This window comes from Diaporthe citri (genome assembly GCF_014595645.1).
Source record: "Diaporthe citri strain NFHF-8-4 chromosome Unknown scaffold_2, whole genome shotgun sequence".
Taxonomy (NCBI): Eukaryota; Fungi; Ascomycota; class Sordariomycetes; order Diaporthales; family Diaporthaceae; genus Diaporthe; species Diaporthe citri.
In genome coordinates this window covers 3,955,670-3,981,479 of record NW_025064847.1, presented here as the reverse complement: position 1 = coordinate 3,981,479, position 25,810 = coordinate 3,955,670, and the positions used below count along the sequence as shown (strand labels likewise).

General features: G+C 54.0%; 5 protein-coding genes across 5 annotated transcripts; 3 read left to right on the top strand and 2 right to left on the bottom strand.

Moving 5' to 3' along the window:
* Nucleotides 1-338: 338 nt before the first annotated feature.
* On the top strand, nt 339-5,820 carry INS49_006650 (uncharacterized protein; the record flags this gene model as incomplete). Its single annotated transcript, XM_043167420.1, has 3 exons — nt 339-718; nt 768-4,875; nt 4,924-5,820. 3 exons carry the CDS (start codon nt 339-341, stop codon nt 5,818-5,820), a joined length of 5,385 nt encoding a protein of 1,794 aa, XP_043028564.1.
* Nucleotides 5,821-7,516: 1,696 nt separating this feature from the next.
* INS49_006649 (uncharacterized protein) lies at nt 7,517-9,555 on the top strand (the record flags this gene model as incomplete). The annotated part of the gene is made up of 8 exons (XM_043167419.1): nt 7,517-7,619; nt 7,677-8,083; nt 8,165-8,183; nt 8,251-8,322; nt 8,494-8,865; nt 8,960-9,219; nt 9,303-9,425; nt 9,511-9,555. The coding sequence occupies 8 exons, from the start codon at nt 7,517-7,519 to the stop codon at nt 9,553-9,555; spliced, it is 1,401 nt and encodes a 466-aa protein (XP_043028563.1).
* Nucleotides 9,556-10,189: 634 nt separating this feature from the next.
* Nucleotides 10,190-11,401, bottom strand: INS49_006648 (uncharacterized protein; the record flags this gene model as incomplete). Its single annotated transcript, XM_043167418.1, has 1 exon — nt 10,190-11,401. One exon carries the CDS (start codon nt 11,399-11,401, stop codon nt 10,190-10,192), a length of 1,212 nt encoding a protein of 403 aa, XP_043028562.1.
* Nucleotides 11,402-12,480: 1,079 nt separating this feature from the next.
* INS49_006647 (uncharacterized protein) lies at nt 12,481-13,357 on the bottom strand (the record flags this gene model as incomplete). The annotated part of the gene is made up of 3 exons (XM_043167417.1): nt 12,481-13,081; nt 13,174-13,224; nt 13,302-13,357. The coding sequence occupies 3 exons, from the start codon at nt 13,355-13,357 to the stop codon at nt 12,481-12,483; spliced, it is 708 nt and encodes a 235-aa protein (XP_043028561.1).
* A 2,325-nt stretch (nt 13,358-15,682) lies between these two features.
* On the top strand, nt 15,683-24,251 carry INS49_006646 (uncharacterized protein; the record flags this gene model as incomplete). The annotated part of the gene is made up of 14 exons (XM_043167416.1): nt 15,683-15,689; nt 15,967-19,523; nt 19,574-19,791; nt 19,843-19,904; nt 19,953-20,250; nt 20,309-20,528; nt 20,587-20,699; nt 20,779-20,996; nt 21,059-21,631; nt 21,699-21,750; nt 21,811-22,798; nt 22,849-23,935; nt 24,028-24,084; nt 24,175-24,251. 14 exons carry the CDS (start codon nt 15,683-15,685, stop codon nt 24,249-24,251), a joined length of 7,527 nt encoding a protein of 2,508 aa, XP_043028560.1.
* Between the last annotated feature and the right edge of the window lie 1,559 nt (nt 24,252-25,810).

Here is a 25,810-nt window from a genome sequence, read left to right as displayed (position 1 = left end):
CTGTAGTGCTGATGAGCGACAGGTCCCGGATAAACAAATGCAATCGGGCCTGCTGCCGGAGAGAATCGACAGCTAGGGTGGTGATTTTCTTGCGCTGAGTGCTTGGTATATGCGCCTGGTTGGAAAAATGCAGGTCCTATCGACATGAAAAAGATTAAGCGGGATCCGATAAGCTGCTCGCGCCCCACCTAGACCTCTTATCGCCCAATCAACGCACAATCGAGAGCCTCGGACACTGGAAAAGTTCAGGGAGTCGAGACCCCTGGATAGAAATTGTACCTGAACCTGAACTTCACCATCGCCCATGTCATAGGGCACGCGCACCGCCAGAGAGAGACATGGCGCCCTCATCGCTCGCTGCGCAGTTGGCGCAGATTGCCGTCAACTCCAAGAGCACGCTCAACGTGAAGGCGCAAAAGGCCGCGCACGCAAAATCCCTGATTTTCGAGCCCAAAGTTGCCGCCGGCCAGAGTTTCCAGACCGTCTACGATATCTGCCATGAAGGGTTCGAAGAGCTGTGCCGCCTCGATGCTCGGTTCTTGCCGTACGAGCAGACGCTGTTCAGCGAGCAAAGCCAGGACGAAGACCGCACGCAGATGACTGCCGCCGAGAATGCCGAGCTGGACAAGGCCATAGAGGCGTTCTTGCGCCTGGTCGGGGGAAAGCTGAGGCTCATGCCGGCTGTTAAAGCTGTAGAGTGGCTTATAAGGAGATTCAGGTATGCCTCCTACTACTCGGTTGCCCGAATGCGCTCTAACAGTGTTTAGGATACACGAATATAGCACATCCTCCCTCATAACGACGTTCCTGCCGTACCACTCTGCGCCGCTCTTCGTCACGCTCATGTCTATCCTCCCCGCAAAGCTGCCCAACCAGTATAGGTTCCTCGACCCATACGTGCGATCCTTGACAGCGCCTCCCAGGGCTATTCTAGTCCAACAAGCAGTCCATCACTTTGAGCTCTTGTCGGCCATGTCAACTTGGACATTAGAGTCATGCCGAGCGCAACAGCAATATCCGGGCTTAGTCTCATTCTGGGGCGGATTAATGACCGAGGCTATCAACGGCATGTTGGATCACATGAAATCAGGCAGGAGAGCGGTTCAAAGAGATCATGACCAAGACCTTCTCCAGAAGCTTCTGCCTATCCTGAGCGAGACCTTGATGATGAAGAAGGTCCCTGGCCTTCAGATAGCAAGCTATATGGTCATATCTGTCTATGCTTCGAAGGGTGGCTTGGAGGATGCGATACTCCTGGAGTTCATGCATCAACTGGTCCTGGGCTGGTCAGGTGAGACAGTCCGGCCTGGGTTGGTCTGTCTGTCTATTCTGGCCCAGTGCAGGTCTGCCAAGCAGCTCTCATGGAGAGTAGCCAAATCCCTCGTCAAAGTCCAAGACTTGGACGTGCTGCTGCAAGAACTGCAGAAGGAGCACCGGGTTGACAAACTGGCCAACGGTCTTGCCATTGCTCTGATTGAGAGGCTCACCAAGAAGGGTGAAATTCGTGGCCTCTCGTTGATCAAGACAATCTTGTTGGCGCAAATGCTCAGCGAAAAGCATTCATCGGTTATCATCCGATCCTTGCTCGTGGCCGGACACAAGATTTCTGACGAAATCGACGACGACGGAGAAGCCCGGAAACAGCTAGGGCAGATAATTGTGGCGCTCTCGCAGGCTCCTGATGAAGCTGGAGAACTATTTCGAAGAGTCATCGAGGAGGCTGAGTTCGACATTGACGAGCTAGAGCTGAAACTCAAGGCGTCTATTCGCCCGAAGAAAGCGGTCAAATCCAACGGAGAAGGAACCAAAGCATCGACCGACGGCGCGGAAGCTGCCCTGGCCGAAGAACTGGATCTGGACGCTGGCCTCGGCCGACTGTCGAAGCATAAGAAGCCTCCAGCTCGCACCTGTTTGTCAAGCGATTCAGATCCCATCTTCGAAGAGCTCTGTCAGATTTTCATATCCGCCGCTTCTGACAGATCGGCTCTGTTGAAGCTAGACGAAGCTCCGATACTCGATAGCGAATCCGCGCCGTCTGATTGCTTCTATTTTTCTTTCTACATGCGCATCTGGCTGGGCCCGTACCCAATTCTGGCTCGAGCACGGGCGCTTGAGATGGCCAAGAATCGACTGCAGCAGCCAGACTGCTCGAAAGCCGACTTCCAAGCACTCCAACCGTACTGCATTGCTGCTTTGGGTGACCCAGCCAAGAAGGTCCGTCGTGCTGCCGCTGAGTTGCTTGCCGTGCTGCAAACAAACAACAACGACACGGGGTCACGCAAGAAGAGCGAAACGCCATGGGGCTCCCAAGCATTATACAAGACAGGGCAAGACCCCAAGTGGATGACGCCTGAGGCCAGTCGGACCCTGCTCGAAGATGTCCTCATTCCCGCCTTGGAGGAGTCCATCATGCATGAAGATCACATCACCGCCACCCTCAAAGAAGCTCTCGAAAGCTCAAGCAAGTCCTCGACGGACAAAGAGACTTCCAAAAAAGGACATATCTCTTCAAGTGTCCGCGCTGCCATATTCGCCTTTCTAGCGTCGCACGTTGTGGAGTCTCCCTTGTTGAACTTCAACTTCAGACTGCTCAAGGCGTTGAACCAAGTGCAAAAAGTGGGAAGCACCTCCAGAACACAGCTACTTCTGCCCTCATTGCAGTGGTGGTCCAAACTCGGACACGAAGAAGCTCTCGGCCTGCTCAGTAAGGAAGGGTTGGATGGAGCGAAGGTCACTGCTAGCTTCGTGGACGTCGTCGTGCCTAACGACTCTGCTGGACTCGAATGTCTCTTCAGCACTGTAGAAGGCAGTCGAGCAGAGGAGCGCCCACATCTCGTGCGTTGCGTCTTCTCCAGAATACGGAAGATGTGGCCATCGATGAAGGACAGGACCAAAAAGGATGTCGCACACAAGGTCCTGAATCTCTCACAGAAGGAGGGCATGGTCTCAGAAGAAGCACTGGAGCTACTGAGAAGCGTACCCTTGACAACGGAGATCCTACTTGACTTCCTCGGGACTCTACAGGACGTCACGCAGCTTGCAGTAGAACCACCTACCAGCAAGCGTAGACGGACTAGTTCATCAGAACACCATCGATCGGCTGATACGCACCACTCGCCAGAGCTTGCTGCTGTGTTGAGTAAAGTCACTGTCGTTCTGAGCCTGGTCGAGTCATCAACTCCGGCCGAGCATCCGGAGCTGCTTCAAAGCCTGTTCATGGTGTTGTCAGAGCTTCAAACGTTCAGAACCCTTATAGGATCTGAACTGGGCTATCTTCAGAACTTGGTCTTGAGTAGCTTATTGGCCATGATGCCCACCTACCGCGATGACAAGAATCTCAAGATCGACACCTCGGTTGGCCACGGAGACGTGCTGGTGTCATGCATTCAGAAGTCTTCGAGCCCCGCTGTGCAGAACTCTGCGCTTCTTCTGGTTGCAAGCCTGGCCAAGACTGCACCTGATGTTGTTCTGCACAGCGTCATGCCCATATTCACCTTCATGGGAAGCTCTGTGCTCCGGCAGAGTGACGACTATTCTGCGCATGTTATCAACCAGACCATTCGAGAGGTGATACCACCATTGATTGATACATTTCGCAAGGGAAGAAGACATATCGTTGCCAGTGCATCAGAGCTTTTGGCAAGCTTTGTCATTGCTTATGAGCACATACCCTCCCACAGAAGACAAGGTCTCTTCATTTCGCTCGTCGAAAATCTCGGGCCTCAGGACTTTCTTTTTGCGCTGGTGGCCATGTTCGTCGACAAATATGGAACATCTGATAACATCCAGACTTTCACCGCCGATCTCATGAACCACTTCAGTGTGGAGATCCAGCTGCAGACCCTTATTAGTTTCCTCGATCTCGTGGCAGATATGTTCAAGCCGAAGCCGAATCTGTCCGCTGTCATGTTTGGGAAGAAGGAGGGAGATGAAGAGATCAACAAGACAGCGTTGAAGCAACTGACTCTGCTACCTCACCTTCTGGCAAGTCGATCGCTCAAGCGCGAGGTCGGAAAGCTCGCCGAACGGGACGACATGGAAACAGCTAAGATTCGCGAGCTCTACGCACAACTTCTTGAGGACGTTTTGACGGTGGCTGACACCGTCAAGACAAGAAAGGCTCTGCATGTCCGTTGTGGAGACGCACTGTCCAACCTCTTGAACCTTCTCTCCGTGGGTGAGTTCATCAAGTCGGTTGAGACCCTACTTGATCGGCCGAATGTTGGCCTCCGCCAGAAGGTCTTGCGTGCACTCGAGACACGCGTCGACAAGGAGAAACAGGGCGATGCGCAGTCGAGAACGGCCCTTTTGGCCTTTTTGCCTCAGTTGACCGCTGTCATCCGCGACTCAGACGACATTCATTACAAGCATACTGCGGTTACCTGCGTGGACAAGATCTCAGAGAAATACGGCAAGAAGGATCTGGAGGCTGTTGCAGCGGCAGCGTCGACTATTGCAGGCAAGCAATGTCTTGGCCAGGACGACAGGCGTCTCCGTATAATGGCTCTCCTTTGCCTTGCCTCGCTTGTCGATGTGCTACAGGATGGGGTTGTCCCGATTCTGCCCACCGCCATCCCCAAGACGTTGGAGTATCTGTCTGCCTCAATTGACGGCGTGGACTCTGACACTGAGCTTCACGATGCTTGCTATGCTCTCATGACAGCACTGGCTCAGCATTTGCCGTACATGCTCTCCGGGCCTTACCTTGACCAACTATTGAATGTTTCGAACAAGTCTGCCGAGTCTCCCCTGGATGACGACGTACATGACAACAGGAAACAATGTCTGCACTTCCTCGCGAAGCAGCTAGACTCGAAGGTGCTGTTCAACGCGTTGCAGAAGAACTGGGCGTCCGCAATGGATGCCGGCTATTTGGTAAGGAAAGACACCAGATCTGAAAGACCAAGAGCTAACAGTGTACAGGCCATGAATGAGTTCGTTGAAATCCTCGGATTGAGCATTGACAAGCATTCCAAGGCGGAAGTCGCCAAGAACGTGACATCCCTATCTGCCATCTTCCTGGCCGCCTTTGATCTTCGCCGCCTCGAAAATGCAAAGTCGCGAACGAACGCGAACAAGCTGAGCGGCCTAGAGGAATCCATTAATGAGGTGGCCTTGAAGATGATTTACAAGCTCAACGACGCAGCTTTCAGACCAATCTTCACCCAGCTTATTGAGTGGTCCAGCTCTGGGCTTCCCAAGTCGGACGTGCTTGGCATCACGCTTCGGCAGCAAAGCATTTACGGCTTCCTCTATAAGTTCTTCGACAGTCTCAAGTCGATCGTCACAAGCTATAGCTCTTACGTTGTCGACCAGGCAGCCAAGATCCTGCAAGAGATCGACATCAAGGACGCCGACCAGCACGAGCTCTGGAGACGTGTCCTCAGGACTCTCACGAAATCCTTCGAGCACGATCAGGACGACTTCTGGCAGGCGCCCTCGCACTTCAGCGCCATCGGGCCCGTCCTGGTGCAGCAGTTCCGGCACGCTCCGCACGTAGACCTCGGGGAGGATCTCTCCCCAGCCGTGGTGGAGCTCGCGAGCGCGGCCGACTCCCAAGAACATCAAAAGGAGCTCAACACAGCGCTGCTCAAGCATGCGCAATCCCAGACTGCGGCTGTTCGGTTGGCGGCTGTCAAGTGTGAGCAGGCCCTGGTGGACAGGGTCGGAGAGGAGTGGCTGTCCATGTTGCCCGAGATGCTGCCGTACATCAGTGAGCTGCAGGATGACGAAGACGAGGTGGTCGATAGAGAGACGCACAAGTGGATCGTCAAGATCGAAGGAGTACTAGGCGAGAGTTTGGATTCGATGTTGCAGTAGAGGGACCGATGGAAGAGTAACACCGAACAGTTGGGATGTTCCGTGTGCTGAAGCCTTCGGTTCGTAATCAAAAAGCATTTGCATGGATGGTATACACCGATGTCCGAATTGTAGCAAGTAATCCTGAGGTAGACCAATTCACCGACGATTGAGTTTTGCGGAGACCTTTGGTTTCCACCTTTGTCACTTCCACATGTCGATCTAGAGTAGAGCCTGCCCGGCTGTTCCGGAGACAGCGGGCTCCAGCGGGAGATCCGTCGGTGGGACTCTGGGCCTTCCGAAAACTCGCGAAGAGGCTGAAGCCGTCGCGTACTGTAATCTTAGCTCCACGACACGGGTCGCCGGCGGGACACAATCGCCCGCCAGCAAATTGGCGGGAAGATTGGATATTCGTTGACAGCAATTCGTCAAAGGTCTCGTGCACAGCAGTGTCCTGTCATCCGTGCAGACTTATTCAGTTCCCGCTTTGTGCTTCTAAGCTGACCAACTATGGAACATGACAACTCTCTTTCATGAGTTTCAAATTGCCTATCCCAATTCTTAGCAATGTGGCTCCTGTTATATGTCCATATGCATTAGTAGAATTTTGCGTGGCAGAGCATCATGGCCAACCCAAGCTCAAAATCCCACCGGCCTCGGTCAGCGGTTGTTGGGGCCCACTCTGTGTTACCGGATGTCGAAGGGGTAACAGAATATTGTTGCCGCCAAGTAGGCTCTGGTGGTGGAGCCAAGAACTTGCCAACAGCTTAGGCTCAAGCCGCAAATTGTACAGACTGGACATTGTGGTGAAGTTGACAGGCGATTCCGACGGACGGGACCAGAGGCGCTCAAATTGGTTAGGACATCCTGGTTCCGGGCCCCAACGTCCGGCCGACCGCAGTGGTGAGTCCGTCCCCGTCCGCCCTCAAGTGGGTCTCGCCGTTTCTGGTTCCGGTATTCGCCGTATAACATCCATTCACTCTGTTCCTACTCGCCAAGCGCCAAGCGAGAGGGACAAGCACAAGCCTTTATCGAGAAATCCGTCTAAGCATGCTATGTATAGCGTAGTCGGTAAGAAAGAAAATATCCCTTTAGATTGGCCCTTGGAAAAAATGTGTAAGAAAGACCTCTGCCAGCCGGGACGCTCGGGGCGTGCAGCGGAGTCCGCTGTCCGGCCCGGGATAACGTCACACCAACGACACCAAAAATCAGATCCCCTTTTAAAGAGTTTCCAGGCTCGCCCCAAAGGCAAACCGGCAGCTCGCAGGAGATGGAACACGTCAACGTCGAATTCGCGGTAGATCCCCATACCGGCACCCTTGCTTGCCCAGGCCCCACGAGATAGGAAAGAAAGCAAAAGTCCAAAGAGATGGCGTCAAGCCTCGCCAAATCAGCAACCAGTAGTAGTAGGCTGGTTACACGGCGCGCCCTGTCGATCGGCAGGAGGAGCGAGTGTGCTCGGTGCTTCGCGACAAGCGTCGAGTCAGAGAAAGGTGCGTCGCACTCCTTATATCGGTCGTAGGGAAGCACAGGTGTGGGCCCCGTGTGAGCCTCAGGTCGGACAAGTTCCATTAGGGCTCGTGCAAATAAGCCCGGACAGGTAGTCTGTCACTCGGTGACCGAACCTGGAAATCTCACACCCCTTCCTCTCTGATAAATACAGGCTGTATGGCCTCGGTCTGGCGAGGAGGACCATGAGGGCTCATTCATCTCAAGAATGGCCGGTGGTGAAGGGCTGCGCTCGCTCATCGTCAGCGGTATACGCCGTCTAACAGGTCGTGCAGGCAAGAAAAGAGAGAGAATAGCAATCTTAGGATCTGGTCAGTTCCAATGCTCCAGACCTTCTGACGGACATCCGTGGCTGACGCTGTGAGTAGGATGGGCGGGTTACGCCTTTGCAAGAACACTTGACCCTGCGAAATATGAAAGAATCATAATCTCGCCTCGTTCCTATTTCGTCTTCACACCCCTCCTGGCCTCAACATCCGTCGGCACGCTCGAGTTCAGGACAACCCTGGAGTCGGTCCGCAGGCTGGGAGATGTTGAGTTCCACCAGGGATGGGCGGACGACATAGACTTCTCGCGCAAGGTCATCCATGTGGAAGAGAACCAGGCAGATGACCTTTCCAGCCAGACCGTCTTGCCGCCTCCCAAGAAAGACCCCAAGAGCAATGAGATTCAGGTCGAACCGCCCCAGATACCAAAGGGCCCTGTAATGGATGTCGGATATGACAAGCTCGTCATCGCTGTTGGCGCATACAGCCAGACCTTTGGCATCGAGGGTGTGAGACAACATGCGCATTTCTTGAGAGATATCGGAGACGCGAGAAGGGTTCGCTTAAGGGTGTTGTCTCTATTTGAGCAGTGTTCAAGTCCGACCATCTGTGAGTGGAGACTCGACTACGCCTTCTAACTTTGTCAAAGAACGGCATTTCTAACTTCGCAATACAGCCGAAGAGAACCGTCGTAAACTGCTTCACTTCGCTGTTGTGGGCGGCGGGCCCACTGGTATAGAATTTGCAGGTAAGCAGAAACCAGAGGCCACGCCCGTTCGCAAAACGTTCTGCGGTTGTCAAGGGGTCAATTCGCCTGTTGCGCTGTAGCTTTGAGGCAAGCTCAAGCCAGGCAGTGTTCCGCCTTTCTTTTCGTCCGAGGCCCTCTCTCGAGTGCCGCCCGCTGACTTCAGATGTGTAGCCGAGCTTCACGATCTCATCCACGACGACCTCTCCAAGATTTACCCCGACCTGATGCAATATGTGAAAATCACCGTCTACGACATCGCACCCAAGATCCTGCCCATGTTCGACCAGGCACTCGCCTCCTACGCAATGGGGACCATCCAGAAGCAGAACATCGAGATCAAGACCGCACATAGCATCCAGCGCGTGCGGCCCGACACGGACAGCACCGGCGGGCTCAAGATCAAGATCAAGGAGTGCGGCGACGAGGAGGTCGGCGCCGGAATCGTGGTGTGGAGCACGGGGCTGATGCAGAACCCGCTCATCGAGAAGCTAATGGGCAAGAGCCTGTCAGCTCCGCTCCCCGTCGAGGGCCAGGAGGCGCCGCGTGAGCTCAGGCTCGAGAAGGACGCCAAGACCGGGGGCGTCATCACCGACGGGCGGTTTCGCGCGCGCCTGGCCGACGCCAGCGCCCTGAACAGGGACAACACCCCCGCCCGCCCCCGCCGCCGGGGACGCGCCGGGCGCCGGGGCGGCCGCGGGCCTGCAGACGCAAGTGCTCAACGACGTCTTCGTCATCGGCGACTGCGCCGTCATCGCGGACCGGCCGACGCTGCCCAAGACGGCCCAGGTGGCGTCGCAGGAGGCGTCATACCTGGCCAAGGCGCTGAACAAGGGGCCGCTTGAGGAACAGAAGCCGTTCAAGTTCCGCAACCTCGGGACGATGACGTATCTGGGCAACGTATGTCCCCCCTTTTCTTTTCTTTTCCACTCGCGCGACAAGCACATGACGTCTGGAAGACATGCTGACGGGATGCTGTACAGTGGAAGGCGCTCTTCCAGGGGAGCTCCGGGGACCTGACCGGGTTTATGGCCTGGGTCTTGTGGCGAGGAGCGTACCTCACAAAGTCTATGAGCTGGAAGAACAAGCTACTAATTCCTATTTATGTGAGTACACCGATCTCCTCTCAGTGGACAAGGTCTGGTTGGTTGCTGTACGGTACGGCTCGAGACTGACAGGATTGTTTTGCAGTGGTTTGTGTCGTGGGTCTTCGGCCGGGACATCTCTCGATTCTGAGACGGTGGAAGAGCGAGGCGCTGGCTACAACGACTCATTTTCTCAATTTCTGGGGGGGGGAACCTATAGAACGGCTAGACAAGACTTAATCTTTCTGACTTTAGCGATTTGCGCTTGATAAGAGTCCTTGTATCACGATAGACCATCGCATCATACCAACTTGCTTCCTAAACATTCATGTCAAGTAAAAATTCAGGCACAAGATCGTCATAAGTCCAAAGACTGAGAAATATTGGCACTGAAGCTGGCTGACTTGGTGAACATGACATTTTATTTCAGCTGTCTAAAAGCACTTGGTCGCGGAACGACAGCATGTAGGCCAATGTTACCTCTGTCCATCTCATCCTAACGTGAACTAAGCATTGCAGACCGATTTATTTGCGAAACAGCGAGAAGAAAGACCTCTACATGAGGAATCTCTTATTCCCCCACTCAGTATTCCCCAAGATGCTCCCATTGATCGCGGTTCTCACCAGGAACATCATGGGCATGGACCCACTCGTGGTTGCTTACATCAATTCACTCCCCTGTAGGACGTGGTCAAAATTCTCGAGTCCTCTCATCCCTCCCCCTCCCAAAAGACATGTTGTCTTGCGAACAATGCAGCGTAGCTCTCATGCTCTACCTTGGGTGACTACGCCTTGCGGCGCATGAACTGGCTGTTATACCAATCCTTGAAGGCGGAATCGTTGAAGATACCACCAGGCGCAGTGTTCGTCGTTGGTGCAGGCGACTGGTCGTTGGCAGCGTGCGCAGAGGCTGGGGTGTGACTGGGCTCAGCAGAGGGGTTAGCATTGGTGTTGTTCTGTTGAACAGGCTGCTCGCGGAAGCCAGAAGAACCTTCAGCGGGTCTGGTTGGTGAAGGTCCAGAACGCCTGTCGAAGGTCTGGCCCTGAGTGCTGGCATCCGGGGCGACAGGACGGGCAGCTGACTGCACAGCAGTGTCTGCCTGAGAAGCGGCTGACAAGTTGATAGTAGTCTGCCCGGAGTGCTGAGTCGCCCCACTGGCCGGAGGCTTCGCAGTGTGAGCTGCAGTCTGCGTACCAGTGGGCTGGATAGCTGGACTGATTCGACTGGGCTGAGTCTCACCAGCATGCTTGTTCTTGACGGCCAGCGCCTCGTACTCCGCAGAGAGATCCGACAGCCAGTCTTTACTGACATACACCGGCTCAAGAGTAGCCGGGTCTGGAAACTTATGGGTCGAGGGAGAAGGCGACGAAGGAGACGCAAACGACGCCCATTTGGAACTCATCAGGCCCTTGCTAGGTTTCGGTACCTCAGGGGTGTCAAGAGCAGCGTTGGAGAACGATGAATGAAAGCTCTTTCCCTGGTTCATGGTAACGCCAGCATTGCCAGCGTCTTTGGCGAAGTCTGCGGGAAAAGACTCTGGGTCGACGTCCATGGCATCAAAGCCACCCGCGGGTTTGTTGTCAGAGACAGTGTTCGGAGTGCCTGAAGTGGCCCATCGGGAGCCGACGAGCCCAGGGCCAGGAGCTTGGGCGGCGACTTTGTGGACATCGACCTGCACAGGTTCGAAACTGGCCACGGGTTGGGGAGCAGGCTGCTGAGTGACAGGCGCGGGTGCGTTGCTAGGGACTGAAGTGGGAGGGCGATTCGGGAGACCGAAGAGCTGCTCAGGTGTCGCGAGCTTCTGCGGCACAGGTTGACGAGAAAGGCCTCGAGGAGTTGCAGCAGCGGTGCGGTCACCAGAACCATAAGCACCAGACATTGGGCTGGACATACCACCAGAGCCACGGCCAGGTAAGGGCATGTTGGTGGAAGTGCGACCGCCACGGCGATCGGTGGCACGACCGACCTCTCGTTGAAACGCGATGGCTTCTGCCATCATGTCCTGCTTTGTGAGTGTTTTTTTTGGTGCACCGTCCATGATGTGTGTCTTGTGGATGTCACAAGTGGATGGCGTCAAGATGGTCGCGTCGGTTAGACTGCCAAACTTTGATGGGTCAGCTTGGCACAGCGATTTCAACAGGAAGGCGGCACATACCTGAATCAAGGCTCGATGCTGAATGAGTTGTCGAACCTCCCTGGAAGGAAGGAAGGAAGGAGAGGCAGGCAACAGTTTCTCGCGACGCAAGAAGCGTTTGCCCTTTGCAGAGATGGGCCACTGAGGCAGGGAACGAGTATGAAGGCAAGAAAGGGAGTGCAGTACAAAGAGGAATTGCCTTCCGTAATGAAAGTTGGAGGATACAAGACCTCGATTGTCCTGCAAGGTGGGTTGATGTTTGTGTTTGCAAGCTTCCAAGGTTGGCTGGTCAGAAAGGTTGCAGGAAGGGAAGGTGCTGAGCTCGCTTTGCAGCTTCAAAGGGAATGCGAAGCTTCTGCTGTGCACTGCTGGGGTCACTGCTGTATCTTGTTCAAGGCAGCGACTTCAAGTGTTGGAAGGAGCTGCACTACTTACTTGCCCTCTTAGCATGAAAGGGGGGAGTTAAAGAGGAGGGAGCAGGAGAGACGCGTCAATTTCTTGGACACAGCCGAAGCTGACCGATCGCCTAGGAAACATACAAGAGGGGCAAGTCAACTTGGAGAACAAAAGTGCAGTGGTCTGGACTACGTGTAATGAAAGGAAGCTTAACAGAAGGGAAGGCAGTCCCACATGGAAATCATCCCTCTGGCCGTGGTTCCCTTTGCTTGGAAAAGTGAGGTACCAGCAGTTCACAACTGACATTTAGATAGCAGAACGGATGAGGGTCTCTATTGCCTGTTTACGCGTTGCTAACTCCCAATCCTGTCGGATCGTTTTGACTGCCTAGAGACTCAGTGTCAGTTGTTCCCAGCTAGAGCTCATTCAAGAAAAGACACTAACCTCAGCATCTCTGCATTGCAGAGTGAAACCAGATTGATGATACGGAGAGCCCTTACTGTACAGCAATCATCTCCATTACCCTGCTCGAGCCCCATCGAAGCTCATCCCTTCTTCTGACGTTTCGTCCCTATGGGTGCCTGAATCGAATTGATCTTTGTCTCGCGGAATTCGCCTTTGCCACCATCCTCCATCCATGGAGCCTCGACTGGAGCCACCTGTTTTCGCACAAAGTCGACCAGGGCTTTCAACTGGCCGCTTTCTCCGGCCCGCAAAGCAACACTCGATACCCGGGGGATACCAAGACACGCGCTCAGTTTCTCCTCACATGATTTGGAGAATCCAACAAGCCGAATGGGCTCCTCCAACTGGCGGGACGCCGCGGCGACCATCTGGGGCAGATGACTGAAGAATGTCGACGGTGGGCCCGACCTGACCACGAAGACTACAAAGTATGGAGAGCACTGGTCATGGTCACCATTTTCGCCTGCTCCGGTGCGTGATTTGGAAGAGGAGGCTGCAAGGTTTCTGGTGATGGTGGTCAAACCGACGTCTACAGAGGCTGCCACAGCTGGCAGTGGGGGTGTAGGCAGCTGGGTTTGAGTCTCATTTGACTGATCGCGCTTCCTCTTCCTCGCCCTGGCCTTTTTGCCCTTGGAAGGGTGTATGTATGAATTCCGATGCTGGCATATTGGAAACAGGAGGCTGCGGCGTGCCCGTCAGCAGCAGTCCCACAAGGTGGCTAGGTTGGCATGGCTGTATGCCGCTACAGTCTATGAAGCAGTGAGAACACATACCCGCAGAGGAGATCTAGCATCGTATCTTGATCTTGTTGGGAGATTTCTGGCCTATGTGCATCGTCAGACCGGGGCGGCTGGCAAGGCGGAGAGGGCTTGAGGTTTTGGTGTTGAAGGGATTTACTCACCATTGCACGCTGGAGAAGGGAGTACCAAGCTGATACACCAGTTTGGTTTTGTCCATACTGAAGATCTGCAACTGATTCCGCCAGTTCTGACTTTTCTTTTGTATGTTTATCTCACGTCGTTGTCTTGCAGCGTTTCAAGAATGCCGGCTGGGCAGTTGTGGACTTGAAATGTAGAAGAATGGGCTTCGCCTACGCATGTGGTCCATAAGTATGATCAGGGTTAGGGCTTACTGCCGCAACAATCCGCCCAGAAATCAACCCCAGCATCGTTTGCTAGCTCCCAACTATGGAATCCGCTCTGGCAGCTAGTCCATCTGTTCGCCAATGATCAAAGGCATAACATCTAGCGGGCCATAACCTGGAGGTCACTACCTCCGAGGATGTTAGCCAGAGACAGCAGAGGTTCGTAAGTTGATGAAAAGTATGGTGCCAAGTAGTACTAGGCTCAGGTATCTCGATACTTGACCACTTGTTGGGCATTCGAGCTGGCCATTGAGCATGCGGCCGCGTGTCTCCGTCGCATGACGAGGCTGTCAACTACTGCCCTAGCCTTGGACCTGCTCATCCTACTAAGAACTTACCTAGGTACTATGGAAGTAGCAGGAGATGGCACCGCGCCTGCGGAAAGAGCTCCGCTCTGACGGCGGGCCATCGGTGGGCCCACCCGCAGGCTGGGTTACCCCAGCAAGACCTAGGAAGCTCCGTCATCACAAGTGGCAGGGCGACGACCATCCAGTAGAGAGGTGGAATGTGCAATTTCAGACCTTGGGATGGAGCGAAAATGGCCAGTCTCACAGAGCTCCGGCGCAACCGAGGACGACAGCAGTAAGCTTGGCCCGTGGAGCTCCAGCTGAGCGAACATGCTGCGTCACAGAGATGGCCTCCGGTGCACCTCGCACCGCAGCGTCTCTACTCATACACCACTGTGGGTCTATCAGACGCGAGAACGCGTCTCACGATCATTTCCATTTAAGCCCCCTGCACAGTGAAGAGTCCACATTACCTGCATGGAGTAATCTCTGCGCTTTCGATGTCACAAGGCTGAACTTCACTGGGCGTTTCCACCCCACCAGGCCGACAGGTTGCGTCCGGTCTTGGGGCAGCTGGATAGTGGGCACACGCTTTGCATGTCGATGGCCATTTCACCCAAGCCCAAGCTCAAGCCCAAGTCACACAGCCGCGCGGCCCGACCGACCGCGCCCGACCGAGGATGCCTCTGGATCAGTCATTGCCGACAGCTGCAGAAACTGGTTGAATGCCGCTGTCGGCAATTGATAAAGCCAGCGCAAGGACGTCTGAACGGTCGCCAGTTTCTCAGGTGCCGCCGAGGGCAGGTATAGAAGGACTGACACGTGGGCGCGGATGACCACCCAGATAGAACCGACTTTTGACAGCCTGGAGATTGCGAACGGGCCTCGGCCAGCGGGCCAGTTGGCAATTTCCTTGTTGATCTCTGTTGTAGAGAAATGCCGGACAAGGCTGCGTATATATAGCATCCTGCTCCCTCAGGCTTGTGGGAGTCTGCTACAAAAAGTCCACGAGTCCAAAGAGGGTTCAAGTGTGTCTTCTGGCCTGCAGGGCCAGGACCATTATCACATTGCTTTGGCCCATGATGACTGTGTGATGTCAGACTGTACAGAAGTATAGAGGAATACCTAGGTAATGCCTCTGCCTAGGCCACTGCTCACAAACGAGCCTAGAGCTAGTCCTTGCGGTACCCCAGGCAGATGGACTGCATGGTAGCTCCTCCCAGGATCCCTGTTGTCGCGACCCACAATTCTTGGGCTACCAAGCCTTCAAGGTAATCCACCAGAGCTCCCTCCCGCCGACGATTCACTGAGCAACCCCAAACACATCCCGGTTGAGACGGCTGCATTTTCAGATTTCCATTCGAAGAAGCCATTCCGGCGTTTACTCTTGGCACTCACATTCATCTACATTTCATAAGAGAGTATTTCTCATCCAGCACTAGTGAACCACCAGTGTTCACATCAGCGGCCCAGTCCCCGCGCCTTGTGGTTGTCCAAGGTCGATTGGATTGTTTGATGGGGTTGCCCTGCCCCTGCCCTGTCCCGCCCCCAGAGAGCTGTTTGCCCAGAGCTTCCTTGAGTTTATTAGAGCCGGGAACCGCCACCAGCAGCTAGGTGAGCCTGTCCTAGACACGCACCCCTACCCCGCCATCTTCATACCCCACCACCAACAGGCACTCAAAAAAGGATCAATGTCAACGTCGAACAGGACTGCACAAAGCACAGGCTGCTCTTCCGAAGCATCATCATTCACTCTTCTTACCCTTGGTCATATCTGCCAGAACCCCTCCTTGTCCTGTCCAGAAAAGCCGCCCATCGCCACACTGCTGCCTCTACCACCACCTCCACCACATGCACCGTCATTCCTCCTCCCGCGCCCCCACAAGCAGGCAAACCTAGCCCACTTCAGCCTTGTGAGCTCGGCCAGGGCTACACTGCGGCTGCAGCTTCTTTGCCTCATTGTTGACACCAGTCTATCACTCCCCCACCCCTGTCAAGCTCCCTCCTATCCGATGCCACCCTGCCAGCCCACATGCTAAAACTGAAGTCGTCCGGAGCAGAGCTGCCCTCAGCCCTGGGCTCGCACAACAACCGTGACTCTGTGAGGCTCCAGGCTTACTGAGCTCCGATGCCAGCAGGCCAGATCCAGATGGACCGAGCTTCGAATTCCCCAGTCGAGTCGAGAGAACGTGCTGTCTCCTCCGAGCCTTGCTCAACCCGACCGAACCCCTTTGACGACGACGACGGGTCCTCGGCCCGCAAGCGACGCCGTACCTCTCTCAACGGCGCCTCGCGCAGCCGGTCCCTCGAATCCGAGGGTTCCTCCCGCCATACTCCTGCCGGCCCTGCAGACGACGACGTACAAGGTCTGCCAACGGACCAGGATATCAAGATGACGATGGATTCTTCGCCCTCAAAGCCTCAAACACCCGAGCACCAGCAGCACCAGCAGCACCACGCACAACCTCTGTCCGAGTCAAAGCCAACCAAAATCACTCTAAACTTGAAGAGTAGAAAGCATGCGCCGCAATCAACACCCTCGTCACCTACATCCCCCAAGGATGCCGACGGTGAGCTCGACACAAGTCACGAGAGTGGCATTCGGGCAAGTGTGGAGGACCCAGAGCTGGATGTCTCAAATGCCGTGCCAGACTTCAGGAGCGCCGCGTCTTCGCCTCTGGCTGTCGACGATCACGACGAACCCCTTATAGAAAGCGTGGACGAGAACGAGATATCCCAGTTCGCGGACCTCCAGGACATCGAGCTCCATCTTGCGGATCCCGTCCATGGCTTCCCGACCCGTCCGGACGAATCCCTGCCAGATGCCCTGCAGAACATATGCGGCGCGCTGTCGACCTATCGAGAGGCGGCCCCGAAGCTCACCATGTGGATCGAAGAGTACCTGGCTTGGGCACGGGATTGCGGGGTCTACATACTGCTACAGAACTATGAGGAGCATCGTGAATTCTGGAAAGAACTTCCGCGACTAATATGGGAGAATACCACCCTTGGACGAGGTGCCCCTATGCGAAGTCCTCAGCTCTCTCGCCTGATTTTTGATTTGCATAAGGCCTTCACGAAGTTAACAGCTTTCTTCACCGACCTCGATCACCTGATGCTTCGTACCGTCGAAGCTGGAGAGAACATTTACCAAGAACTGACCTCGCCGATCTACATAATATACCTCAACCAGTACTTGATGGAGTATGGCGGTCAGGCGGGCAACATGAACTATATTGATGCTGATCCGCTCTTGCCCGAATTCATGGGCGGACTGATCGATACCTTCCGTTCATTTCCCGCCTACAGCTCAGACACACCGAACCACTCGCCTTTTCACCTGGGCCAGCTCATGGCTTCACTTGTGCCCCGGTTTCCGAGATTGATCGATCATTTGCACGTCGTTGGCCAGTTGGCTACTTTTATTATTCGCGACGCAACCGAGCGGCTACATCTAACCCAGCCCGCCCGAGAGGCTGAAGAAGCAATGGCTTTCCTGGAGCAAGGATACCATCTCACTGAGACCATGTCACGCGCTCTTGAAGCCTGCATCGAGAAGAACGTCAACCAGATACAAGCGGACGTTGCTGAGACTTCGATGTTCGTCCTCACCAATCTCCTGCGTCTCTGCTTGCGTGCGGAAACCGGACATGCAGCGGCCGCAATACGGGAGCACCAGCAGAATCATCCGGACATTCCTCGAGTTTTCTCCCACGATGTCATGGTTGACGAGTGGCGCCTCAAGACCCTCACAAAGTTCATCATGTCGAGCCAAATGCAACTGAGGCTTCTAGCCGCGCAGACGATGTGCTCTGACCTGGTGCGCATCTTCAAGGACCACTCGGGGCACGGTATCGAACACTCTCAACAGCCGCTGTTGCGTCACATCTCGAACACTTTGTTGCAATCAGGTGTCGTCACATACATCCTGGGCCCCACGTGCCACCCAGAGGTGACGACGGCCAGCGGTAACATTATTGGCTTCCTCTTTGCGTCGCATACTTTTACCGAGCAACACCTGGACTTCATGTGGCAAACGATGACCACGTGCCAAATCTCCGGGGTCTCGGAGAGCCTGTCTGCGATGTTTATCCATATCGTCCATCTTTTTACCCCAGCCGATCTGCTCGCTTTCTGTCGCAAAATGCAGACCGTTCCGATCGAGGCCTTCAGCCCAACAATCAAAGATCTCTGTGTCACCGTCATCAACCAGCTCTGCCAAAAGCACGATGCTGTGCAGGAGCTCCTGCCTTACTCCTTGATGTTTCGGTTGCTGAGGGAGTCTTCTGCACTGGGGACGCCATTCCACCAAGGGATGCACAGGTGGGCTGCACAGACTATTTCTCAGCTCCTGAAATTCGGGCCGTCGTATGAGGATAGAGCGTTGCTATACCAGGAGTGCCTAAGAGACATCGCTCAAAAAACGCCCTGCACCCTAGGCAGCATACACTGTCTTGCCTTCTTGTGTCGACCGATCGGGAGGGAGCTGCAAGTGCTCACATCACAACACGACTTGCCAAGACTCCTCATTGACGAGTTCGAGCATGCAGTCACTACCAGACAACATTCCGGGAAACAGCATGTGATCAATGGCCTAGAAAATAAGCCTCGCCTGGAAATGCTCTCCAACATCATTCAGCAGCAGCCAGAGGCGATCAAGGGAGATCTTGGACAAAAGCTATGGGAATTGTTGGTCGGAAAGCATGCAGCATCCCAAGAAGATCGGATCTGTGGCTGGCAGAGTCTCAACATTGCATTGAACACTCGTGCCGACAACCCGTTCCTGGAGATCTGCTTCGACGTTTATCTACCCACACTGGCGCCGGAACTGTTCTGCGAAGGTAGCCTGGACTTCGCTCTCAAGAAGATCGCTCGCCTAGTGGACGATAAGGACAGTAGTGTTCTCGATGACGATGATTCGCGCGACCGCCAGGCTATCGAAGAGCTGTGGAGGATTGTCCTCACTGCTCCCACCAACACTGTTGAGCAGCCGGCGATAAGGGCGCTTGTCAAGGGGGTTTACATCGACAGCCGCTGTATCCAGAAATTCTCAAGCCACCGAGCACGGAAAGTCCACCTTGCTCTTGTCAACCGGTGCTTGGAGCAACTGTCCCTCGCGGCAAGGCGCCTGATGGTTAGTGAAGACGAGGTAGACCCCGATGCGATGGATACCACGTCTAGTGGGTATGAGACTCGAGACCAACGGCTTCTCTTCAGCCGTTCTCTCCAGATCCTCCGAATCTTCAACGAGCATTACCACGCAACTTCGCAGTTCTCCACTCCTGACATGAGATCGCTGGTGTTGCCCAAGAACATTGACGTTCAAGGCGAATCGGCTGATCTCAAGTTTCAGTCATTTGACGGTGATAGACAGACTGAGGTGAAGCCCCTGCCTATAGGCAAAGGGAATACAGCCGGGTCTTTGCTGGCCAGCATCCGCGACGCCACGGGTTTTGATAACTATCGCCTGTACTACAAGGGTCAAGCCCTCACACCGTCTGAACAAGACATCTGCAGATCTTTGGATGAGCTTCAAATTTGCGAAGGACTCATTCTCGTCAAACGCGAGTCAGAGACTGTTGAACAACCTCTCCAGGTGAGGCCCGGCGCTTCTGCCGTGGAGATAGAGATCCTGAGGCATTTCGAGGAGCTATGGCACTTTCTGGGATTGGAGGAGACACTGGCAACTGAGGTAAGAAGGCCGCCCTTATTGAATCTGCCCTTGGCTAATACACATAATAGGTGTTCGCTTTTCTCAATACTCTGCCCGTGGACGACCGCATACTGGCAACCATTGAACAAGAAACCCCTAATTACCACCAAGTGTTCCCAGTCGCCTATCCGCTGAAGTCTCTGTACGCGGTGTACGCCATCCAAGAGTACCTCAACATACAGTTCTCCCTGGCCAAGTCGAACAATGAGCACGGATCTTACAACAACGCGCTGGCAAGAGCCCTCAGGTTGGTGGTTTGGGCGATTTCCGAGCCCCATGTGGCCGACCAAAACTCTAGTGACGAACTGAGAATCCGGCTTGCGTCGAGACTTGTTGAGCAGTTACTCTCCATCTTGAAAGGTTCGTAACCCAGGTTATGTTATGTTGTTGCTCCACTGACAGCTGTAGATCCTTTGCGGGCTTCGACAGTGCCTGAATGCCTGGACATCAAATTGTTGGAGAGACTGGTCGATATCATGTCTTTTTGCTTGACCACACGCCCAACAGTTGCTTGCACGAATCTGCTCAATGTCACCTTCCAAGCCGTATTGGACACGTGTTCCTTGAGGGTAGATCTCTGGAGTACCTTGTGTTCTCGAGCCGATGTCAAGTCTGTCATAAGAAGGCTGCTTCTTGATGACCCTCGAGGTGCTTTGAGGAAGTCAACAGCACTTGCAATCGGAGAGAAGACAGTTCGGCCTCTGAGGTATGTGTATAACAGTCTCCATGAATTGTGATTCTCAAGCTAACCCATCGGTATCTAGTCCTTCAGCTGTTCCTGAACCAGTGTTTCGTGACTACTTTTGGACTTTCTTGATCGAGTTGATACCATGTGGTCTCGGGCAGCCCGCGACATGCTCGGAGCTCTTCCAGCTTGCAGTTGCTCTGTTCAAGTCTATGAAAGAGTCAAAATCAGATGTGCTTGACTTGCCTAAAACAACCCGATTCTTGAGCCGACTGCTTTTGGATTACAAACCCCAAGAGGTTGGCATTCTTGCTCCGACATCCAAGTGATATCTCTAATGATACTAATTCGACACAGGATATCATCCAGCCTGGTGCTGTTGACTTGGCGGCTCAAGGTCTTGTCGGCTTGCTGCACTTCATCCTGTGTGACGTTCACGAACAAGCTGGTGTAGAAATACTACCTCCAAGGTAAGTCCACTCTGGAACCCTTAACTGTTTGAAACTTCACAAATCATACAGAAAGACTGATTAGCCGTACGCACTCCAGTTTCACACCTCAACTGTTCTGGCATCATCTTTTCCCCCGTCGCTGGTCCAGTGCCAATTCTCTTTGGCAAGGTGATGTGATCTATAACGAGGCCACCCGGTGCCAACTCATCAATATCATTCTGAGGGTGGCGGGGAGAACTCCAGAGCAGACCCGACAACTCATAGAGGACCTCAGGTCATTGGTCCCATGCTCGACCAATGATGAGACCGAAGATGGTAAGATTCAACCTGTTGACCTCCGCCATCACCCACAATCATGCGCTGACTGTCGCCTCTAGGCTCCTCATATCAATATGAACTTCCAGCCAACAACTTCGAGAGGTCTAAGGCCGTCAGATCACAATGTGGCTACGCGGGTCTCCGGAACCTATCCAATACGTGCTACTTGAATTCGCTTTGCACACAGTTGTTCATGAATTTTGACTTTCGAAAATTCATGCTCAGTGCTGAAGTCAGTGGCGGAGACAAGACTCAATCTCTACTTTACCACACGCAACGCATGTTTGGTCAACTCCAAAGCAGCCATCGCCGCTTCATAGATCCTGAGGCTTTTGTGGCCAGTATCAAGACCTACGATGACGATCTTATCAACATTCACAATCAGATGGACGTTGAGGAGTTTTTCAATCTGCTCAATGACAGGTGGGAAGGCCAATTGCGTTCTCAGGAGGCGATGCAACGATTCCGATCCTTCTACGGCGGACAACTAGTGACACAGACCAAGTCAAAAGAGTGTGAACACATCTCGGAGGTCATGGAACCATTCTCTGCTATCCAATGCGACATCAAAGGCAAGAAGGACTTGTTGGAGAGTCTTGATGCATATGTTGATGGGGAGCACATGGAAGGCGGTAAGCCCAGAATTTCACGAGCCTGGTTCCTTTCTGTTGGAATCAGTAAGCTGACAAATTCCGCTAGACAACAAGTACAACTGCACCACTTGCGGCCGGCACGTTGATGCTGTTAGGCGGTATGCTTGGCCTCTTTTCTCCTGCTTTGCGTGCACTGTACACATGCTGACAGGATACAGCTCATGCCTGAAGGAAGTTCCCGACTCTTTAATCTTCCACCTGAAGCGCTTCGATTTCAACCTCAGGACACTGGCACGCAACAAGATAAATGACTACTTCGCTTTCCCAGACCGCATTGACATGCGACCATTCACGATCGAGCACCTCAGCAACCCTACTGGAGGCTCCTCGGAAGACTGGTTCGAGTTGGTTGGCGTTCTCGTCCACGCTGGCACGGCAGAGTCCGGACATTATTACAGCTTCATCCGAGAGCGGCCAACATCTCGTGCCAACCAGGACTGGTTCGAATTCAACGATGACGCGGTGACCCCTTGGAACCCGGTAAAGATGGAGGCATCCTGCTACGGTGGCACAGAATCTTCCTGGGATGCTGGTGGTGTTACGTACGAGAAGAACTACTGCGCCTACATGCTCTTCTATGAGCGCTCTTCGGCTCTGCAAAGAAAGAACCATGAGCTACAGCAGTCGTTGTCGTCAAGCCCGCTTCAAGCTCCGATGCCCGTGATACTCGCAAATTCTATCCGAGAGGACAATCTGCGACTTTTGCAGAGGCACTGCCTATTCGACCCCCACCACATTCGGCTTGTGGATGGTGCCATCGAGCACATGCTTGAACTGAACGGCGGAGTTTGCTCCGAAGACCACGAGATCGAGACCTCGGCGGTCGAAATGGCACTTGGGCACCTCGATCAAGTCGCTGCCAGAGCAAAAGATGTCCCTGATGCTCAGAGACTATTGCAGAGGCTGAGAGATATGACCAATTCATGCGCACGTTGCGCTTTTGTTGTCTACGAATACTTCAGCGATCGGCATGAGTCTTTCAGGGGTTTGGTGCAGCGGAACCTTGAGCCAGAGATACGGCAATCCGTGTCGGATCTGCTCATTATAGCTCTCCAATCCGTCAAGGAGGCCTTCCCAGGAAACTACAACGTTAACACGGTGTCTCCCGTCACGCTCGATAACTTCGAGATAAACGTTGTTTCAGGAGTATGTGCCATGTTTGAAGTTCTCTGGGAGAATTTCCACGTTTCCCTCAGTCATGGTTTGAGGTTTTCTATCTAATGGCCCGGTTCGTCGAACTTGGCAAGGAAGAGCTTCTCGCCTTTACTGGCCACAACTTTCTGTACAAGACTTTACTTATTATCGTGGCCGAGAACCTGTCACACCAGGAACTAGACCAGCAGTTCGCCAGGCTGAGCAACGCCTTGGCCAGGAGACAGAATCGCCCCCCTTCCTTTTCGACCATCATGGATTTGCTGAACAGCGTCTTTGCGTCCGTCACTGTGGACGACCCCGTCAACACCCACGCTGTGCGCGAGAACATATATCTCAAGAATCCTGAATCACCGCTGCGGCTGACCACCGTTGAAGCCTCTGTGCTGGAACAGAAGTGGGACGGGGGCTGCAGCATATTCCTGGACAAACTCATCTACATCAACCAGAATCCGGAGGCAACAGATGCCATCTTTGCCAGCCTCTTGAAGCAGGGCTGGTCGTTGGAGGATGACATCCTGGAAACTCTGATAGTGAACACTCATGTTCAGCCATCGTTCCTCGTTCATGCGCCATATCTACGAGTTGCGGCGCTGTACTGCCGTCTCAGCCGTGAGCCGGCGCATATCGACAGGCTTATCGAGCACATAGCCAGGAACAGCAACATGTTGGTGAACAGTGAGCCCAAGGCGGTGCTGGCATTCTTCACCAACAGGGCGGTGATTGACGGAATTCGAGAGAATTCCGGTGAGACAAAGAAGGCAACCAATATCCAGTGCCTCGAGTACCTGCCGCTTTGGGTGCCTGGTCTGCTGGCACATTACGACCACAACATCAGCAATGAGGTCAAGCAGGTGATTTATGAGAAGGTCTTCCGACATGGTCCTAATCCAGACTTTGAAGAGAAACATGGAGGCCAAGAGCGTGCTGAGGCGGTCGTGCGCAGTGCAAAGCGCATCGGAGTCGAGTGTCTGCATTACGTTGCCGAGAATTACACCAAGCGTGGCACCTCAGTTCCAGCACAGACTGTTGTGGTGCTGCAGAGCATCCTCGAGCAGTGCGGCAATTTTTTTGATGCCACCGACGAGGTGGCTGGTGAAGACAGCCTGAAGTTCTTCGCTGAGCGGCAAGGTGCGTTCTATGTTCCCCTCGTTTGGCACTATCCTACCGTGGGGCATTTTGGCGTGTAAAATGCTGCTGATACTGACTATTCCTTGCTGTAGTGATACTGGACAGCCTTCGAAGACTAAGCGTGGATGACCTGGAGGATGACGGGTCTGGTATGTCTGACAGTGACTTCTCCCTTTTCAGTTCGTCCGTGTCCGTTATCCATCAACAGTACCGAGAGCTGACGATTCTTCGTCCCAAAGACTGGGAGAACTCGGTGGCGTCATCCGACCAGATGGACAGCCTTGGGGACGATGACATCAGGGACGTGGACACTTAAGGTCCGTTTGGGCGCGTGGCTATTTCTTACATATACTCTGCCTGGCCAGCTGCGATCAGACAGTCATTGGGAGATGGGATGGTCTAGGTAACGCGAAGGTTGCGTGCAAGCACTTGTGATACGTGTGTTCATCATCCGCGTCTGGAAGGCCAGGACGGGACTTTGTGGGAGTAGGCATGGAATATTTTCTCGAGCACATGCCATGAGCGATGATAGACGACATGGCGCACCTTCGCATCAGGAGTCCAGGTCAAGTGTTAAGGGATTGGCATAGCTTATTGGCGTGCTGGCGTCAGGGATACAGGGCCGAATCGGTGGCCGGGCATGATGACAACCCAGTGGTCCAGACGGACTTGATTTATTGATATTAATGAATTGTGGAGACCAGAGGACCTCAATGGCTGCGTGCATTTGAACCAATTGTGTTGATGGGAGAGTGTGACCGGGGCCAACGGGCTCTACATCCAAACCCACACACAGGCTTGGAGGGTGTGAAAATGAGAGGATGTTCAGGCGAAGGGCAGACTTGGTGGCGGACGACTGCATTCGATGACTGTGTTTCCAGAGCCACAGCGGCAGGTGCCCGATTCGTTCTCAGGCATTTGCCCAGTACGGAGGAGATTCTCAAGAGGGGCTTTGTCGTAGTATCCATGGAAGAGGATGCTGCTAAATTTGGGAATGCGGGCGAGTGGCACTCGTAGCGGAATTTGAGGGAGATGGGCGCTTAATCTTTTAGATGGTCTCGCGGTGAGAATGGTCGTGGTGAAAAAGGGGGGGGGGGTTCGTTCGTGAGGAACGAGAGCCGGGGATGTCATGGGGGTTGTTACACCGAGCCAGGGCTGGAAACAAGCATTTTCTTTCAGTTCATGTTGCCGCTCTGTTGGCGGCCTGGTACATTACGGGAAGGTTGTCATGTCACCTTGATCAGCCAGCCAGTGTTTGGACGAACTTCCGGATCTGGACCGGGGGAGTGGGGTTCCTTGGTCCGGACCAAGGCAACAGACACAGGACAACCTTGGCTTGGCTGGCTGTCATGACCCTCCCGCGAGCGATAGCGTAGCTCATTGACTCCCGCCTGACAGCCACGGAGTCTTGGCCCCGTCCTCGTGGCCGTGCGGTCCGCGGGCCATTCTTGAGGCCGGATGGCCCGAGCCGCCATGTTATCCGTCATATTAGATTCTGATCAGTTTGTAGGCGAGTGACTGTTGGGTCCCGCTAGCCTTCGTCCTTCGTTGCAAATGTTGGGATGGAAGGAAAACAGAGTCCCATGTCACCAAAGATCAGCACATCCGCCAACACCCAAAGGCTCAATCTCGCGGTCTATCTGACGTCGCCCATATTCCAGTGGCAACTGGCCGCTGGTCTGTCCTGGTCGTTGTTCTAAAGATGGAAATAGATGTCGCCTCCGGGTCCGGGTGGATATATGTGCTGTTCTCCTTTGTCTAGCTTGGGCGGTTAGCTCTCAGGAGATTGTCGTTTCCTGAATCGACAGTCACCGGGGCAAGATGGCGGGGGTTGGGATAGGTTTAAGCGGTGTCGTCGCTGGAGAAAAGGGCGAT